Source organism: Nannospalax galili, unplaced genomic scaffold, assembly GCF_000622305.1.
Source record: "Nannospalax galili isolate Female #2095 unplaced genomic scaffold, S.galili_v1.0 scaffold1097, whole genome shotgun sequence".
In the NCBI taxonomy this organism is placed as follows: domain Eukaryota; kingdom Metazoa; phylum Chordata; class Mammalia; order Rodentia; family Spalacidae; genus Nannospalax; species Nannospalax galili.
In genome coordinates this window covers 631,692-652,335 of record NW_008340640.1, presented here as the reverse complement: position 1 = coordinate 652,335, position 20,644 = coordinate 631,692, and the positions used below count along the sequence as shown (strand labels likewise).

Below are 20,644 nucleotides of genomic sequence, written 5' to 3'. Positions count from 1 at the left end.
GGGGGGCAGAATAGGAGTAGTGTGAGTGGGTGGCAGTTTTGAAAAAGGAAAAGAACTTAGTTACCATTGTGAGCATTCAAACAGAAGACCTTACCCATGGCACTACTGTGGAGAGGCCTCCTTCGGGGGTTATTGCTGGAATACTGGTAGTACTGGGAGCCAGGCTTGGTGGGCGAAAGGGTTCCTGGATTGCCCATATCCATGTCCCCTCCAAGGAGACTCTGCTAGAAGGTTAAAAAGAGAAACAGATACATAAGTTTAACCTTTCACATTCTTCCATCCTACCTGACTGTTAGTACTGCAACAGAGCAAACAGCCTCTGCTGAGCTCAAACAATGAACAAAACAAAAGCCAAAACACAAAAGCAGTTGAAGACGGTATCACCAACTCCATGGATTTTTAATCTTTCACTTTGAAGAAGGAGGCAGATGATTCCCTTTAAGCATGGGTTTTTTTCTTAAAAAATCATTTTAAAATGACTAATACTTAAGTTTCATAAGAAAATGCCATTTCTACAAGACGGATGTTTCCATTCCCTACATTTACGTTTCTGTCTGGGAACTATCCATGCCCTCATTTCACAAGGACCAACACGAATCTCATTTTCTGAACACACACAACTTCCCCTGGTGACACACACTGGGGGTGAGTGTGGATGATCCACCCAGCTGAGAACCTGCCTCTCTACATCTCACATCCTGTTCCTCCAGGACTTTGCAGGGCACCCACAGAGAAACCGCGAGCTGAGTTTGAGAGGAGATTCAAATCTCTGCACTAACTTTCAAAATTATAGAAAAAGTAGGCAATCCTAAGTGAACAGGAACAAATCAGAGGACTTCAGCATGCTCTCTTGAGGACTATCCAAAGCTAAAACACATCCCCACAGATTAAACAATTACCTGAACACTAGAAAACTTCTACAAATATCATTAAGTTATCACGCTGTGACAAATTACTAAACTTTCAAAAAATTATGACATGAGAAAGATTACATAATATCACATTTTCTAAAAGCTACATAGAAACTTACCCATTATACATAAATCTCCTGATTATACTCTGTATTGAACACATTGTTCTTTTAATTATTCTGATATGCAATAAAACAAATGTACATTGTACCATTTATATTAAGAACAAATTTGCTGTTTAATAAAGAAATTTTAAAATTAAGTACTAAAAATCTAACTTTATCGTTACTTGTAATCAACTTTTACTGACTGAACTAATTACTGTCCTTGATAAAGTACAGAATGTGTTTTCCCTAATCTAAATTCTAATCACCATGTCACTCACAACAGACTTAGGGATGCTTCACTAACACACTATTCACATGCAAAATACTCTAAATAGGCCAATTATGACTCTGCCCCTGTTCCCTGGTTAACCCGCTGAGAACTGAAAAATTTCACAAGGCAGTCACCAACTAAAACAAAGGGTCCTTGTTTTAAATTAAGACAGTCTTTTTGATTCCTAAATAGCTCAACAAAGTGGCATGTCTTCTGGTGAAAGCAGTTGGTCAAATATGACCCATAAGCTGCAAAATCAAAAATGCAATGCTCTACTTTCCACCTCAATATAGCCAAATATCATAAAGAGAGCTGTCTATTGCGAGAGATTTCTGTGAGTGCTGGGTGAGTAATCTATAAAGGGCTAATCAGCTACTGACAAGCCTGACTTCACTGCTTCCAGCCCATGACTATTTCAAGGGATACATAATAAACATTGCTTTAAAAAAAAAATTCGAAGATGAGATTTTAGCGTTGAAAATTCATTAATGAGTACTGAACTCATGGCTAGCATCTTAGCTTTTATGTACACAGATACCTGATAAAAGCCAGATCGTTTACCACATAAAAACCTTAAATCTGTACACTCAACTACTGTTTTTCTAAAACTTAATAAAGATACTTAGGGTAAACTAAAGTACAGCACTCATAATGACCAAGTTTTCTACAAATCAGGACTCTAAGGGTAGCGTAACAAACACCTTTAAAAAAATCATTTTAGGCATTAAGAATTGAGAATCTCAACCTGAAATTTCACTCTTGATAAATTCTTGACAAAATATTTATTTATGCCTAAATCCAATGTTTCTATGAAATTTCCATTGATAAAGTGATGAGTATGTCAGAATCTCTTTACAAGTTGCTAAGTCTACAAATGAGTGTATTTTATTGGAAAGAAGTTTGGCAATACTACTGCTGATATAATTATTATTATTACTATTTGTGGGTGTTGGACTTCCTGCATTTTAGGCAAGTGCTCTACCAATGAGCTACATCACCAATGAAATAAGACTGACAGCTTGATGTGTCAATAATGCAGACATTGTATTTGCAGACGTTATTATGCCTCTATATCTCTTTTTTCCAAAAACATATAAAATGTTCAGGAAAGCATTGAACAAATATGCCAAAATACTCTCTTCTCTTCTGAATGAGCATAAACCACTGGTTTGATTCTTGTTGGTCCTGGTGGCAAAGGTTTTACTCCCAGAAAAGTAAATCTATTTAACAGGCCAACCTCAAAACAAACAAGCTTGTTATTCTGAATTTTAGCAGCACTCACAATAGAGCTATGAAAAATAGAAAATGGTAACAGGAAAAACAAGCTAACGGCCTGTGGCTGACCTGCTTGTTGTGGAGTTGAAAGAAAATCTTTTCATGGGCCAGTCATAAGCAAATCATGTATCCAATTCTTGCTATGTTACCACATGAACTATATGTGCAGTGACACTACCAGAAACCAGAGAGTACTTCTAAATGGAGACTCCTGGCAATGCCTTTTTTAAACAAAGCACATTCCTGCTTCTTTCTTTTAGACCTGTTTGTTCCTTTTTCTTTTTCACGTGGACAATGGGATCATTCTTCTAAAGAAACAAAAATAAACATTTCCTCACACTTAAGGAGGCCCTAATCACCCCCGTAGGGAAAATGAAGGTAAAAATCTATGTGCTCTTATTGCAGAGTGGACTTGTAAAATGCACAATGACTATTTACTATTGTTTGGTGTTTATGTCACATGAGACGAGAAATTTTTTTTTTTAATTCCACTGGCTGAAAAACCCATGTGAATGTTCCAAAGTTAATGGCATTTGATTAAGACAAATTAAATAAATACTATGTAAAAAGGAAAAGGTATTCTTGTATGACTTTACCTTCATGTAAGTATAGCTTTGCAAACAAATTTATGCTTCATGGAAGTTAGGTTTAAAAGCTAAGTGTTCTTTTAAAATGGGCAAATTCACCCTTGCCTTAAATAGGATTAGAAATGTTTTGGTTTCTGCATTGTGCAACCTTGTGTTCTGCGGTTATGCTGGGTCCCAGTTGTTAGCTGCCCGAGTCAGTCAGGAAACACTGGAAGCAAGATGTGGTATGTCACACAGCTAACCTGTAAATCTTAAACCCATACTGGAGCATTTTAACTGTCCACAGGGTGATGAGACAGGTCCTTCCCCTTCTCATCCAAAGGCAAACAATTTCAAGACTTAAAATACACTAACCAATGAATAAAACACACTGACTTTGGTCCCGAGCTTAAATGACTGGGGGTTCACCCACTGCAACCCAGGCTCCAGTAAAGAAGCAAGCCTAGCATAGGCATTCATAGACCAAAGGCAGCATTCTGTGAGAGTCTCTTGCAATTCAATTTTGTTTGTTTTATTATCAGGTCTGGGCTTTAAGACTATCCTAATATCATCTCAATCCTCCCTTATTCATTTTAGGGGCTGAGTGCCTTAACATCCTTGATCAATCACTAAACTAAGGATACAAACCATGAATTAAATTTGAGAATCAGAAAAGCAGCTTATATCTCAAATTAGATTTATAACTGAATGGTAATCAAAAATAGAACTAACTGCTTGAAGCTTAAATTATCAACTTTTTTTTCTTGTTAAACTAAAATCATTTTGCTCTGAACTATTATTTCATTTCAGTCAGCACTTTAAATGTAATGGGTGGGTGGTTCATTTCTAAAAAGGAAGATTATATTTACCCTTAATTATAGATATGAGTGAGATCAGAGTGCTATGCATGCTGCTTTTGGGGCATATAATTAATTCATCTAATAGGTGAATGGCCTTGAATTTCAGAGTTGGGACCCTGGGAGAGTAAAAAGAGAAGAGGGGAAGGGGGTAAAAAAAAAAAACCCTCTGAGGGGGAAAATGTGCCCCTGGGTTCTCGGGCTTTCTCTGCTTTTGCGTCATTCCCATTACGTTGTGATCCGGTATCAGACACAACATCTTGGGGGGATGCTGTAGAATAGAGAAAAGCAGTCTCAGATGAAACCAGATTAAGCTCCTTTTCTGAACTATTGCCAAATGCTTCTGAGTCTAATTCATGTTTGGGTATTCTAGTACGCACACAGCTGCAATTCTATTCTTTCATCACAAACCTAAGTGATGTATAGTGGCTTTGTATGGCTAACTGACTCTATAAAGGCAGGATTTGTTATCTTAACATGGAAATAAAATTCTGAACCACTATAAAACTTATGAATGCTGGATATCTGTATTGGTGCCTAATAGACTTTGCAGTGTTAAGTGCGAAATATATGTAAAGAGAAATTACAAAGTAGATGAGTTTAAAGCACTTGATCACAGCTGAGGTCATATCTACATGGCTAATTCTGCATAGAATTAGGTTTTCAAAGACACTGCTGAATAAGATTCTTAACAGCCATGGGGAAGTTTTTGCAAATCCCTGTCGAATAGCTGCTGCTGAATTTGCCATTTTGACCACAGAAGAGCCATTGCTGACTTACTACAGTAGCAGGAGGGCGATAATTTTGCTGCTGTTGGCACTAACTCTGCAATCTAGAATATATCTTGCACCAAAGGGCAATGAAGAACACAGCCTTTCCACCTGTCCACATTCGAACGTCAAAGCTCAGAACTGAAGGTCAGACTTTGGGCAGTCTTTAGTCTCGATTCCTGAAGGTCCAGGAAGGCACTGCTATAGTTTACTTTATATCTGTCCTGTGTTTGGTTTCAGCAAAAGAAGACTCAGAAAAGTCAGAGAGATAGAAAGGCAGAGCAAAATCTCACAATCAGGAATTTAGCAGATTATTACTGTCTAGAAAAAAAAAAAAAAAACCTCAAATTATTGAGATTATCATACAACAAATAGTTTTTTAAGAACTTTAGACATTAAATGTATGTGTGCATTGTGTTCCCCAGCAAGTCAGAAGTAGAATTTAGCTGTGCCTGGTGGTATAGGCCTGTAAGCTTAGATATATTTGGGAAGCTGAGGTAGAGGGATCATAAGTTCAAGGCCTTTCTGTACTACAAAGTGAGTTTAAGCTCAGCCTGAGCAACTTACTTAGCAAGACTCTATCTCAAAATAAAACAATGAAATAGGGCTAGTGATTAACTCAATGGTACAGCAGTTGCTTGGCAGGTGCAAGGCAATAGGTTCAACTTCTACTACTATGAAAGAACAAAAGGAGGAAGGGAGGGAGGGAGGGAGGGGGGGAATAGAATCCAAACATATTAAGAAGTGGGGAAGTTCTGAGCAATGGGATCTGATCTCAGAGGCATAGACCTGCTGGAATACAATCATCTTCTCCTCCTCTGGAGAAAAGGACTAATGCACGCTTTATTTGGGTCCTCATGAGTAGAAGAACATTACTAGGAGGGCTGGTGCCTGGCATAGTTCAGCCTTCCTCCTCTGTCCCCTGGCATAGTCCAGTTGCAATCCACTTACTATTATTTAAAAGTCTCACCAGAAGTTGGGAATGACTGACTGTCAGATCCTCTATTCCATTTTCAGATCAAAAGTACATACTGTGCTAATGATTCTGAAACATCACTACAAAAAAGCTAAAGGGGGTTCAATACAGGAGGCTACTGAAACAATGATAGCCTCATGCATGGCCTTGGGCCATGAGGCCATGACACTGGCAAAAAGAAATGACTAGGGTTTTTCCTTCCATATTTAATAAAGAAATTGGCCAACAATCTCAATAATTTGAGTGTAAGTAGCTACTCCTTGGAAATACTACAAGTATTTCTTCAGTAATTCATTTAATTTTTTTATTTTTCGAGCAAACTGCTATTATTAATTCAACAAGATGCAGGATCAAAATTAGTTACAGTTAGTCAACCAGACAGACTGAAATACGAAATGTTTTACATGAGACAGTTTCATGCAGCATTGTAGGACTGGATAAATTAAACTCTTATTCATTGCATTAGCCACTGATAAATCGGACCACAAGGATGGTCAGATTTGGTGTTTGTCCCCTTAAAAGACCAATTATAGGCATTTAATGAATGCATAGTTGATACTTTAAAAATATAAAATTATTTTTGCCATCTTCTGTTATATCACCTAATTAATTAATTAATTAATTAAGTGTCACAGTTTAAGTTGGGAATTTGCATAATTCCCAAAGAACTCAAGTGACCTTGAACAAAATTACTTATTTTAGCAGTGATTACATTTCAACAAACATTTAAAAAATTCAAATATATTGTTTTTTCTTGTGGGGAAACATAACACCTTATATTTAAGTTATAATGGGGTGCAAAGGTTGCTATGGTAACTAGTACTAGCATAGTAATAGTCAAGTAAAAACTCATACATGTTTTTATGGAAACCATAACTGCTCAAGGCTTGACTAGATTTATCCATCCACGCATCTGACTACCTCTCAAATTAAAAAGAGAATGTATTATTTACTGTGTACACTAAAGTGGGGAGATTTTTCTGTGGTTGCTGAAGATGCATTCTGGAATCCCAGGTCATCTATTATACTAAAAGGAGATTACATTTTTTGGTAGGAGGGTGGCTATTTACCAAAGGAAAAGATCAAAGCAACTACTAACCTGGAATAAAATCGAATTTAAAAAAATTCTTATGTAAACAATACAGAATTTAAAACAACTACTTTCTTGTCATTTGAAGCTCCTTCTGGGATCCTGAAGTTCACTTAATATATAATTTGTTATATAATGATTCACAAGCACATAACCACTATGTTTTAAAATGTTTTTCTTTAGAAATTTGTGCCAAAGTAAAAATAGAAAAAAAAAACCCAAAAAACAAAAAACTGAGTGTGACCTGTGAACGTACTAGAAAATTAGTGCCACTTCTCCTGTAAACACATGGCTCCAATAAACATGCAGAGTTTACTTGACCATATTGCTATTTAAGTAAAATAAAAGAATATCAAGCTGTCACACGTCAGTCTTCATCATACTGTATGGGGAGAGTTCTATTTCAAGGTTATTGTAAATGTTAGTACCTTGGAGAAAGGATATTGAAAATCTATTTTTACGGGACTGGCCTCTCTGGGGCAGGGACCAGGGTGCTTGATTATAGTCTAACAGCCAACTCTGCAAGATATCACTAAGGCTGAGTGTGGTAATAAGATCTCCACCTGAAGCCAAGGTGACAAGCTCACACTATTAGATGAGGAAATTGAGATTATCTGCCACAGTAGTAATTGCCTAACGGAATCTTCAAATCATCCTGAAATTATGTAAGTCCTAAGCATCCTTCCAGAACTGCACAGAGCCTCCTCCTCTGTGTGAATTAACTCTTTGCCTCTCTTTCCTGAATGTGTGGAAATACAGGATCTGAATTTGAAATATGAGGCATGAAGCCATGCTTGTTAAAGGAAAAATAATGACTTAAGTCATTCAGGTTTTAATTCCCTACAGTGCCCAGTCCAGAGATTTGCCATGCCAGATGCTCCCTAAACACTGTGGCACGTGCAGAATTACCGCTATTGATCAACTCAAGGACTTAGATAGCATGTTCTCTTGGTGTGTGTGTGCACCCACACATACACAAATCTGTTACTTTTGTCATTCCTATTGTTATTGCTAATAATAATAACCACCACAGCCAAAGACAAGTACAGATCCTTTATACTACAACACAGCCTCCAATGTACAGATGGAGGCATTTAGAGTGGCTGCATGCCCTGACCAACGCCACATGGCAGACAAGCAGTGGGGCCATCATGACCTGATTTTGACACTGCCCTTGTCCTTTATGTGCCGTTCCCCTTTTTGTGTGCTTGCAGTAACTCACTCAAGCCCCCTTTATCAGCTGGAGTTATTGATTATTCTCAGTGAAATCTTCAAGTTTTTTTATTTATTATTACTTATGTGTATGTATGTGCCTGCATGTATGTAAGTGCACCACATGTATACGATGCCTGCAGAGGCCAGAAGAGAGCATCGATCCCCTGGTACTGGAGTTACAGATGGTTGTTGGCAGTCATGTGGGTGTTGGGAACCAAACCCTGGTCCTCTAGAAGAGCAGCCAGTGCTCTTAATCACTGAGCCATCTCTCCAGTCCCTCTTAATGAATCTTAACTTTGGAATTATCTCTCTAAAACTTACTGCTGAGGCATCGGTCTAACAGAATGGAGTCAGGCAGAACTAGAAGTGAGTTTCTGGAGAATCTGGACATATAATTTTAGTGGGTGTTGGACTCTTTGTCTGGGGCATGATAACATGAAGATTTTATCCACTGTGAGAATCAACTTAGACAATATGAAGTGCTTAGTAGTATTCCTAGCACATAATAAAGTCTTTATTAACTGATAAAAGATTATTATGTTAGAAAATACTATATATTAATACAGAACATATGAATATTATGTTTGGATGAAGTAGGCTGATGTATATATTATGTTTGCTACACACGTTACACTTTCCACACTCTCCTGAATATCTCAAATCTTCTTTTGACCCTTCAACAGTCTTTGGTTCTTCTCTCTTCAACTTCTAGTCAATCATCTCTAAAACTGATTTCTGTAGTATGGCCAATCAACTTGTCTAATTAAGTGCCACATAATTATCTTCTCCCTAGGGCTCTCATTTTAGTCCTCTTCCTTCTAGACTTTTCCTTCTACACTATCTGATAATTTCATCTGTTACAACATAAACACATGACACGGTAAGCAACTGTTAAGTTCTGCAATTTTCCCCTGCTGGACACAAGGTTCCAGAAAGTGAGCTCCCTCGTCTGTGTTCTTGGTGTCTGGCACAGTGGACACTGGTACATAGTATGCCTGCGGTCAAAATCAATTTATTTAGCTACTAGGATGCCGACCCTTCATCTTTGTCTTAGTGGACATACAACTCCTACATGTCTCTCTTCCATCTTGACATGAGACTTCCTTTGTCAAATCAGGTGTGCTTCACACAAAAGCTAAATTTGATCCCTAATGTTTGAAAGTCTCACCACATCTATCTTCCCTCCTTTTCTACAAAACTTCTGCTGTTTCCTAACTATTCTCTAAATTGAAGTATATTGGAAGAGTCAGAATTGGTAATGTATAATGCTTCACAAAGTATATGTATTACTGCTTTCCTTTATTTATAGATACGACTGGTTTAACTGAAAAATGAATACATTTTTGTAAACCGGTAAGGTTGTTAGGTTGTTCATCATTCACCAAAAAGACCTAGTTTTGGAGAGAGTTAGACAGCAGGGAAACACAGGTACCACCTAGAAGGACACCTCCTGCAGGACAGACTGTCAGAGGGAGGAGAACCCACGACAGCAGAGGCATGGTCTATGTGGAGTTTTTATAAAGGACAGTTACTTTCAGGAACACAGTACACAAAACAGGTTAGGAAAACTTCAACCAGTTAGCTAAGAAACGACCCTCTGTAGCATGCTGCTCTGAAGTCTTAGCACGATGCTTAGCCCTTAGAGTCTACCTTCTTAACTATGGATAACAAACTGGCCTAGACAGAAGCAAAGCCATAGAAATGACTAGAGCACACCTACGAAAGTAACAGGAACATCAAGGCAACTTGATGCAAAGTTCTAAAACATTTTGTCAAAAATGGCGAGAGATCTCATGTATGCTAATGTCACCATGTCCTCACCCTACCATCTCAGTCCTACCTAGAATGTTCAGGTATCAAAACCAGCAGTGGCCTCTATTGTTTCCTCAAGCAGAAAAACCTTCAGAACTCATGAACACTCAACCCAACACATTCCCAAGGCTTAAGCCTCAATGCACCTTCTGGGCCTCTCATTCCCCTTTCGCGCAGCAAACTAAGATACCTTGAGCCTCTCTCTAAATGCCAGCTACTGTGGCAGGCTTGGGGAGACTAGATCATCATAGCTCCCCTCAAGATGGTCTATGAACAGTGAGCCTGTGTTTCTGCAAGCACCTTCCCTAGGTCACACTTCTGTACTTTTATAAGAACTGAGCCCTCTCACTGAACGTCCTGTCTTCCCACTCTACATTAGATAAACCACTTCCAAATAACCCTGTAGACTACAAGCAAACATCTCCTTGAGACTCCCTAGCACCCATGGGAAAGCCAGGCCCTCTATGCTGGGCTCTGGTACCACTTTCTTATCATAGTGCCTTGGAATTATAGGCAGATGTGGTAAGGACCTATCAATAACAGAGATGTCACCCTGTAAATAACAGCAGTTATACAAAGCAGCAAATATGCACACAGAACTCATGGTACTCATGTGGTTCAGGCTCTGTTGGCTACAGTAACCCATTTAATTTTCACAGTCCCTTGAGGGGAGGCTCTTATTAATCCCACTTTACAGATGAGCTGGCCTGAGGCAAAAGGAAGTTAACTAGCCACCCTAGATTACATGAAAGCTGTTTGAAGACCAATGAGCAACCAAATTGTGCCATTTCCACTGACTGTAATTACGCCTCCTGAATTCATGCAGCCTCTGGTAATATCACATCTGAAATCTTCAACAATTACCTCATGTTCATCCTTAAATCACGTGCTCTGAGCCTTCCAGTTCCCTTCCTCTTCTTGGTTCTCCAACCTCTGCCAGCTCCAGTGCCATGGCTCTATTCATGGCAATGAACTTGACTCTCAAGTTCTAAGTCCCAAGGCCCCTCCCTGATGAGAATTCACTGATTCTATGAATGATTTGCTCAGAAAATTCTGACTTAGCCATTTCATTTACCCAGCATTTATGTGCACAACTCTCCAAGCAGTGATAAAGATGATAGAAAAACAAATAAACAAACAAACAAAAACAACCATCAAGCAGGTGACTTTATCAAGTTATAGGTTTTTAAAGTTTCTTAGATTAGCTGTGGGGTGTTGGAATCTATACATACTCTCTTTTTCTTCCCAAAGATGTAGGACAGGTACATTTTTATTATGTGTTCACATCGTACCTCGTTAAATATATTTAGATGTTGAACATGTGGCACTGACTTGCTGAACTAGTTCACAAGCCAGGTGAACAAAATCCACGAAAGGACCCTACAGAACAAACACTTTCAAAAGGCAGAAATAATCTTGTGTATCAATTTTTAAAAGAAACAAACACTTTGATTTTTTCACACAAAACATTTCCCAGAAAAGTGCTCACATAAAAATAATCTGATGACTTAGAGCTAACTTCAGACTGAATGCAAAGCCAGACAAATTTCAAAGACAGAAAAATGGCTTGGGAGAGTTGAAGGATGCAGACTCTGAAATGTTTCTGAAATGTATCTGAAAAGTTAACGCATGATAATAATTAAGAAAATTGCCTCAAAGAAATAGGTTGGCTACATGTGGTGGTTTGAATGAGGAGTGGCCCTTACAGGCTACTGTATTTGAACACTTAGTCCCCAATTGGTGACACTGTTTGGCAAGATTATGGCACCTTTAGGGGTACAGCCTTGCTGGAGAGAGGAAGTACCTCACTAGGGCTGGGCTTTGGGGTTCATAGCCTGACCTTACTTCCTGCGCATTTCCTGCATGTAGATTGAAATATGATTTCTCTGCTTCCTGTTCTAGCCAGCGCCTGTTCTTCCCCACCTGTGGATTCCGCTACTCTGGAACCAAAAGCTAAACTCTTCTTTTTTTACTTGCATTTTGGTCATGATTTTATCACAGTGACAGAAGAACTAATACAATATTCATGTGTATACACACACACACAAACACACACACACACACACAAGACTACTTGACTCATTTAATTTATATTACTAACAGTATTGGAGATTGAACCTAGGGCACTGTACATGCTAGACACTCTACTACCTGCAGCCTTTTATTTTATTTTACATTTTGAGATAGGGTGTCATCATTTGCCCAGGCTAGCTTTGAACTCTGTAGCCCCAGGCAACTCTTGAACTTATGATTCACATGGTCTGTACTACCAGACATCGATACTGAACCCATTTTAAAACATCAAAGCTAAATTTTCACATTTGCCTTCCATATGTGGATTATTTCTGTATCTATAATGTATGAATACACACTAAAAGCTAGAATTAAAAGGTATGTGCACTCTCCTACTGTGGGGCCCTGTTTTCTGTTGTAAACCACTTAAAGCGTGTAGCTATATTTCCTAAAGAAGCATTAGGTAAGTTTTGTGTTCACACTGCTGTGGAGGACTTGGGAGTACAGTAGCAGAATGCAGAGGTAATGCCGCTCTGGAACATTCCTGACAGACACCCCTCCATCTTTTACCTAAACAGGCTTTATGAGATGACAGGCCGCAAGTTCTCTCAGATGTGAGGTGCTATTTATGAAATATTCTAGAAGGTGCTTTAGGCATGTGAATACTCTTTTTAGTTCCCTGGCCACTAGGAATGAAAGAAATGGATTTATGTCATGGGTTTAAAGGTTGTTAACAGTGATATCTGATTATAATTGCACAATCTCTTTTCCCTAATTCTGATACTCCAGGAACACTGATAACTTTTTGCAGTTTTAGGGCAAAACTGCACCTGATATGAGGACTTTTTTTTAATGTACGGAATGTGACTATTCACATGTTTAGCGATGGAAATATGAACATGTAGAGAAGTTGCTTCAAACTTTAAAGGGGGAGGGGCCTATACAGTACATGTAGTGCATGTTATATGTACTGCATTAATTCAAATATTTCTTAAATTCTGAAATTATGATTCAACTCTTTTAAATAAGGTAATATGTCCTATAAAAGTCCTTTTCCGATCCAAGTAGTAGTCAGGCCCAACCCTGCTTAGTTTCTGAGCTCAGGCAAGATCAGACACATTCAGAGTGAAGTGCTATACAAAATTCTGGTAATGCTCTTAAGGCATGGATTAAAAGGAAATTGACAATAACCATCTTTCAATTATTTTTAGAGGCATACTTGAAGTATACTTTAAACACCCCTAGTAACCTGTTCAAGGTAACTGCACAGATCTGGACATGTCCAGTTTACCTAAGCCTAGATCTTCTACACAGACATAGCCTGGCCCTTCAGGTTTGCCATGTGGTCTTTGTTGATTTGTTGGAGAGCATCTTCGTATTCAGAATTACTAATTCTATTTATTCACATTTCGGTATTTTGATTTGAAATTTACTTAAATAGACAATTTTCACTGGTACTTGAAAGAAGTTTTGTGTACTCAAAAGAAGAAATGGCTCAATCATATCCTTTCACTCACTTGGTACCAACAAGATTCACCTCCAACAGAACTCAAAGGGAGCTGTGCTTGGTCATATTTGTCCTACATCTGAAGCCAAGATTATCGAAAAAGTTCCAGTCTATAGCTCTGAAATTGTCGGGGCAGCCTGGTACAGACTAGCTTGGGGCCAGGGGACATGCTCGTGTGCACACACAGCATAATTATGTGTGCGTGTGTGTGTGTGTGTGTGTGTGTGTGTGTGTGTATGTATATATATATATATATATATAAAATCAGTTTGTTTATTGTCATAAAGCCTCCAACCAAATATACACCCACCTTTTTACCACCCTATCACCTTTTGCTAACACACAATACTTGCAACGATTCCTTTGCTAGAATGGTCAATATTGGGTAAAGGAGTTTAGGAAATCATAGGCCTCAAGAATACTTTCCTAGGTGAATCAAGATTCAGGCTCCTATTGTTGGTGGTACCTGCACTACAGATGTGAGACCTCTTTGGATAGCAAATACATCACAAGCAGTCATTTCTTTAGTAAGAATCAAGATTATGTTCTAGGAACTGTTCAAAGCACTGAGGATCAATCACAGCTCAATGTAAATTCATTTATGGATGTGCAAGGAAACAGGACCAAATAAACAAGTTGGTAGAGTTTAATCTTACTCGCCTCTCCTGGTGAGATGGAGAAGGCCTACAAGGTGTCTACACATTCAAAGAGGAGACAAAAATGTGAAATACAAAACAAGCTGTAAACATATGCAAAAGAAATGATTTAGAGGTAATCAAACCCAGGTAAGATTTAACAACAAAGGAAACCATTAAATCAGTCTGTGAGACTTTTGCATCCTCCAGTGAAATGATCAATATATTTTAAAACCAATAGGTGAGAGATATGTAGATATCTACAATGAAGACCCAGGGGTGGCACAGGAATTCACTGAACAATCTAAGTATCCTCAAATTAAACACTAGATACTATCTGGTTTTGGATGTGAAACAAAATGATAGACACAGGAAAGAAGGATGGACACACAAAGAGAGAGACAGAGAGAGAGATATTAGCCAGTTACACTGCATTCCCAGTACTCAAGAGGCTAGGGCAAGAAAACAAAAAGTTCTTGGCTAGCCAAAGAATGAAGGGAGACTTCATTTCAAAACAAAAGCCAAAAATCAAAAAGGAAGAAGAGGAAAAGGAAGAGGAAGTAAAAAGGAAGGAAATTCTAAATTTGTTTATTTGATTATTAAGTTCACAAGAAATGTGGAGAAAACAACAAGAAAGCAAAAACCAGCCAAATCCATAGTGAGACATCCTACAGGGAAATTATCCTGGTTTTAAATGGGAAGAAGGTAGACAGTTGTGGCTTTTTAAAATTTTTTTATTTTATGTGTATGAGTGTATTGCCTGCATGTATGTGAGTACACCCATGCCATACAGTGCCACAGAGGTCAGAAGAGGGAATCAGATGCCCCTGGAACTGGAGTCAAGGATGATTTGTAGCTACCATGTGGGTGATAGGAATCAAACCTGGGTCCTCTGCAAGAGCAGTCAGTGCTCTTAACCACTCAGCCATCTCTCCAGTCCCAAAAGTTGTGGATTTTAAAATGACAAAAGACAACAATAATCATGAGCAACATTCAATCCAAATACACCAGCAAGGGAGAGGGAACTGTTTTCTATTGCTTTGTTTTAGTGTCTGGTATTTTGCTTTGTTTATCGTAAGACAAGGCCTTGCTCTTTAGCTTAGGTTAATCTTGAACTCATGATCCTCCTACCTACGCCTCCCAAGTATTGGGGTAATAGATGAGAGCGAGGATGTCCATCTCCAAAAGACAGAGGGCTAGAGAGATGGCTCAGCAGTTAAGATCATTGGCTGCTCTTGCAGAAGACTCAAGTTCAAATCCCAACACCCTCATGGTGGCAAACAACCGTCCGTAACTCCAGTTCCAGGGGATCCAACATCCTCTTCTGACCTCCATGGGCACTGTATGATATGGGTGTACTTACAGACATGCAGGCATAACACTCATACAACATAAAATAATTTATTAAAAAAAGACATTTGTCAGGCAGTTGGGGAAAGTTCCAGTGTGCTATGAAGAATTACTGACAGTCTTGCTAGCCTTGGCAATAGCATTGTTAAACAAAAGAGATCATTTATTACAGATTCTATTTATTTATAGCATATATAGTTAGAGATGCTTGGAATTTCTAGGCAAATGATATGTCTACATACTGTTTTTAAATACTTGGAAGAACAAGCAGGATATGGTGGTACACAACTTTAATCCCAGCACTTGGGAGGCAGAGGCAGGCAGATCTCTGTGAGTTCAAGGCCAGCCTGGTCTACACAGTGAGTTCCAGGCCAGCTGGGGCTACAGGGAGACCCTGTCTCAAAATGACCAAAAACAAAACAAAACAAAAAATACTTGAAGAACATAAAGTAGACAAGATGGTTATAATAAAGATGGGGAAAATATTGTAATCTGTTAAAATTGAATGATGGGGTATGGTATTTATTGCAAGTTACAGTACTCTCAATTTTTGTTGTATTTTAAATTGGCCATAGTTAAAAGATGAATGCATTAGTTAAAACAAGCTCTACCTTCTTTCAAACTGAAGGTTTCTGAATTTAGAGTACCTGCTCAATACCAGCAGTGAGGTTAAAGGCTTCAGAGGCCCCAAGGCTTCTATTCTGCTTCATTCTCTGCAGAATTTTTAAAAACTGTCATACAAAGTTCTCAGACTAAAGGTCTGAGGCTAAAGGTCAAACAGATGGTCAGGGTAAGAAGCCCAAATTCCACCTGGTCTGAGGGTCATGTCACAAAAGTCACCAAATGTCCCTTTGTCTTCTGCACCACAATGCTCATTTCCTTTCCAAGTCACAGGCGGAAGTGGCTGAGACCAGTGAACGGGTCTGGTGGCACTGTGGATTCCTCCCAAGAGAGCGCATATAGGCCACTGGTACACAGGACAAGCATCCTCACAAGGTCTCCCTGCAAGTCGGCACTGCCTTCACACCTGTGCGGGTCCTCACCAGGAAATCCAGAAATATTGAAATACTCTAATTTTGATATTACCTTAAAAAAAATGGGGAGAAGGAGCACAAACATCGGCAGCTGGATTTTTTTTTTAAGCTCACATAAATAAAAATGTATTCATTAAATGTTTATGAAAATCAAAATTCAGCCGCTCACTAAACTGGGTTATTTGGCTACTGCTCAAACATCAGCCTGTCAATCTGCAGGAGAAAAGAGCTGTGCATTTTTAGCTTGCAATTAAAAAGTGAACATAAAAGGTCTCTCACCCACCCTGCAATGGATCAAAGGGAAGCTGTGCATACCCCTACACTGAGCTCGTCTCCACCTAGATACCCTCCCTAGAGGAGAATGGGCCTACAAAGTGGGGTGTCCCATTACTCAAGAAGAGATCCATCCACAGGAGTACCTGCTGGATTCCCTAATCCCCAAAGTAGGTGGGGATAAGCAATCAAGTGCATAAAACTGAAAAGAGGGTACATGGGTTGCCTGGCAAGTCCTCCTGATGCAAAAGCTACCATCTCATCAGAAGCATTTCCCCAAGCAGAAATATTCAAAGTTTAGAGATCTAATGAGAGAGTAAAGAAAACAAGATTGGGTGGGGAAGGGGTCCGGGGACAGGGGCTATCGATAAACTATTTGCTGTGCAAGCATGAGGACCTAAGTTCTATCCCCAGCATCCATATAGAAATCCAGGTGTGCTGCCCTGTGCTTGTAGTCCCAGCACCAAGGGGGTAGAGACAGACATCCCTGGGGCTTGCTGGCCAGTCATCATAACCTAATCAGCACTGAGAGATCTTTTCTCAAAGGAGTAAGGCAGATAGCTCCTAAGGAATGACACCAGAAGTTAACCTCCGGCCATCACAAATACCCATAGACATGAATGCGTACACACACACACACACACACACACACGCACACGCACACATAACCATACATATACAGACACACAAAAAAGATAGGGAGATAACGTGCCTCCAAAAACAGGGATATGGTCTGTCGATTTCAGAGAAAGGAGAGCAGTTCAAAGGTGTGGGAGTCTGAATGTTCATTAAGGGCCCGTTATAAAGTAGAGCGATGATGAACACAAGAAGAGAAGGAAAGGGGCAAATGTTAGATTATCATGCAAATAAATGATGTTTCTTCAGCAAAGCATCTGAAACACTTTGTACTATGCTATATGTGAACGGGGGGGGGGGGGCTTCTAACTTTTGCATTGAATTGAGAATTGTGATATTTCTTGTCCTTATTCAAACAGTAATACCCGACGAGTCCAAACTTAAAAGTCACAAGAAAAGAAAGCATGAGGCTTATTCCTATGTGGGAGACCAGCTCTTCTGGTATTATTTATGTCTTCAGAGAATTTTATTACAGTGCCAGTCTGGCCACACCACACACTCTTTTGATTTTGATACCAGGACTCAAAGGGAAAGGATGTTATGAAAGCAAGAAAGAGTTTGAAAGGAGAGGTTAAAATATTTTCAGTGAAGGAGCTAAAAGGTATTTATAAGAGCCTTGCCATTTGGAGAAAGTAGAGGAACCTAAGACCCAAGGTTTCCTGGGCAATTCTCAGCATCTTCATGTGTGGACTAGTGATGACGGCACATGTTCAGATGGGTGCTTGAAGAAATAAAGAAATCAAGACTGTAGATACTTGTCACAGGACACAGTAAGCCAAGATGCTCCAGCAAAGACAGTATACAGGGGGACTCAGTCAAACCTTCTTTATTCACTTTATTAAAGTGTTGACTAAGAGTCAGGCACCATACTAGGACTTAGGACCACAACTGTAATCCCATACCCACGGTGTTAATATGCAAGAACAGTTCATCTAAGAGGGTCTCCTCAAATGTGGCCCAACACTGAGGTACCCTTCCATGTTTCCCCACCCACGGCACATATCGAAAACGTGCACAGTGCTGAAAACATGTCATTACTCTACAGTTCCTGATGTGACCTGCTTTTGCCACCCTCAATCCTACGATCTAGCAAGCAGAGACTTTTGTGTCCATGACAGAGAGAGCTGCTAATACACAGTGGATAACTGATGCATGTTGAGCCAATAGATTAATAGCCAAAGAATAAAGTGGTTAAATGACTTCCTCATTTTCTCATTTATACAATGAGAGATCGAGATGGAAAAAGGAAGGCTATGCCTTTAACATTCAACTATATGTGTAGCCAGGAGACAGTCAAAAAGGCCTGGCAAAATAAAGGCAATTTAGAAAAAATAAGAATTTTGAAAGTCTATACCCTCATGTTTTCAAAAAATTACATAAGGACAGATGAATATGGAATAAAAATTAACTGCCCCACCTAACAAAACAGAGTGAAGCACAAAAATTAGCAGAATGGGACAACTAAACATCTGCAGAATCCAGGTGATTATTCATTCAATTTCATATCTAGAATGAAACATACTGATCTCAGTATCAGAGACTAAAAGGAAGCACAGAAACAGGAAATTTAAAATGTGTTAAGGGGACTGGAGGGGAGAGAAGACTCAGCGGGGCAGGTGCTTGTCACTAGGCCTAACAACCTGAGTTAAGTCCCTGGAACCCACATGTTGTAAGGCGAGAACTGACTCTCCCAGTTGTCCTCTGACCACCATACACAAAACACAACACAGCACAGCACAGAGCACACAAAAATAATAAATAAATAAATAAATAAATAAATAATAAAATGTTTAAAGAGCTTTAGAAATGTACTAATATTCTTTGTCATCATGTTCAAGCAAGGCATGGAAACTACTGGATTTCAGACTTACCAGAAATGCGTAATTTAATTATATAAGGAAACATGAGAGGACACTTTTCATAAAGATTAGAATAAGATATACTGTTCCCATATCATTAGAACAAAGGAAATTTTCTTAAAGCTGCAAATAAGATGGAAAGGAAATATGATCAAGTAAGAAAAAAATAGACAAAGAAAATCAAACAAAAGTTGGGAAACAAAAGTTAACACAGTGGAAAAAAAATCAACACATTTTCATGGCTATTTATAGCACTTACTCATTTTGTTGTGTTTATTTGGGGATTTTCTTCAAGTCACAGCACCTACCACATTAGGCTAGGAAATGTAAAACTAAACACTGTATATAACAGACCACCAAGAATAACAAACAAAACATGGAAAAGGAAGAAAATATGTAGGTGAAGTCTACAAAAAGAAAAAATATATAGCAATGTTTAAGCTGAAAAGCCAATTCAGAGCAAAAGTAAATAAAAAGGAAAAATAACTCACAATGAAGAAACTTAATCTATTGAAATATACAAGTTTTTAATCAAGCATGACATATCTTTGAGGTATATTTAAGAAATATGAACACATGACAACTTGAAAAGTCTGTAATTGAAGTGGAAGACTAGAGCAAATCTCTCTGAGAAATTCACGACAAGTTGACAGACAATAAGTAAGACTGTTTAAAATAGAAAAAAATAGAATATGTACTCTTTTCAAATGCATACGGCTATTGTATTCTAAACAGAAGGGCATTAAACTATAATGAAAATCTAAATCTCCCCCTAGTAGGAAATACTAGGGCCATTTCCCCACACAAAATGCCATAAAATCAGAAAAACCAGAACATAGCTTTACTATCCCCATGACGAATGTTTCATTACAATTGAAAATCTTAAAAATGTTTAATAATTCTTGGGATAAATCAGAATTTGAACATGATATTTAAAAGTGTATATAGGGCTGGAGAGATGGCTCTGAGGTCAAGAGCACTGACTGCTCTTGCAGAGGATTCGGGTTGGTTTCCCAGCACCCACTCAGTGGCTATGAACTGTCCTTAACTCCAGTTCCAGGGGAATCCGACGCTCTCTTCTGACCTCCGTGGCACTGCAGGACACGGGTGCACTCACATACATGTAGGCAATACACTCATGCACATAAAATAAAATAAAATATTAAAACAAAACAAAAAAGAAATGATCATCTTGAAGCCTGTAGAAAACCGACAATGACAAAACTCGAGAAGAAACGCTAAGGTCAGCAACAGAAAAGCCAACCTCCACTCCAGTATCTTTCCACTGTGTACTGGGGGGACTTTGTCAGTGTAGTCGCACAAGCAATGTAACATGAAAAGATATTATATAAGCCACATCAATATGTTCCAATGATTTTCCTCCTAGAAAATCTTGAACTGAAAAAACTATCAGAGAGTAGAAAGAAAATTCTGTACAGTTATAGTTATAATACAAGAACACATAGCAAAATGGTGTTTCCTATATA

General features: G+C 38.7%; 1 protein-coding gene across 17 annotated transcripts in view; it reads right to left on the bottom strand.

Annotated features, from left to right (window-relative positions):
• Tcf4 (transcription factor 4) overlaps positions 1-20,644 on the bottom strand; it is a 353,045-nt gene that overhangs the window by 127,301 nt on the left and 205,100 nt on the right. For 11 of the 17 annotated variants that reach the window (XM_008835657.3, XM_008835659.3, XM_008835658.3 and 8 more), the window contains one exon: positions 95-224. In XM_008835657.3, coding sequence (XP_008833879.1) covers positions 95-224 — 130 coding nt within the window. The remainder of the gene's footprint in view (positions 1-94; positions 225-20,644) is intronic. The other 6 variants (XM_029564767.1, XM_029564768.1, XM_008835654.3 and 3 more) reach the window with 1 other exon arrangement.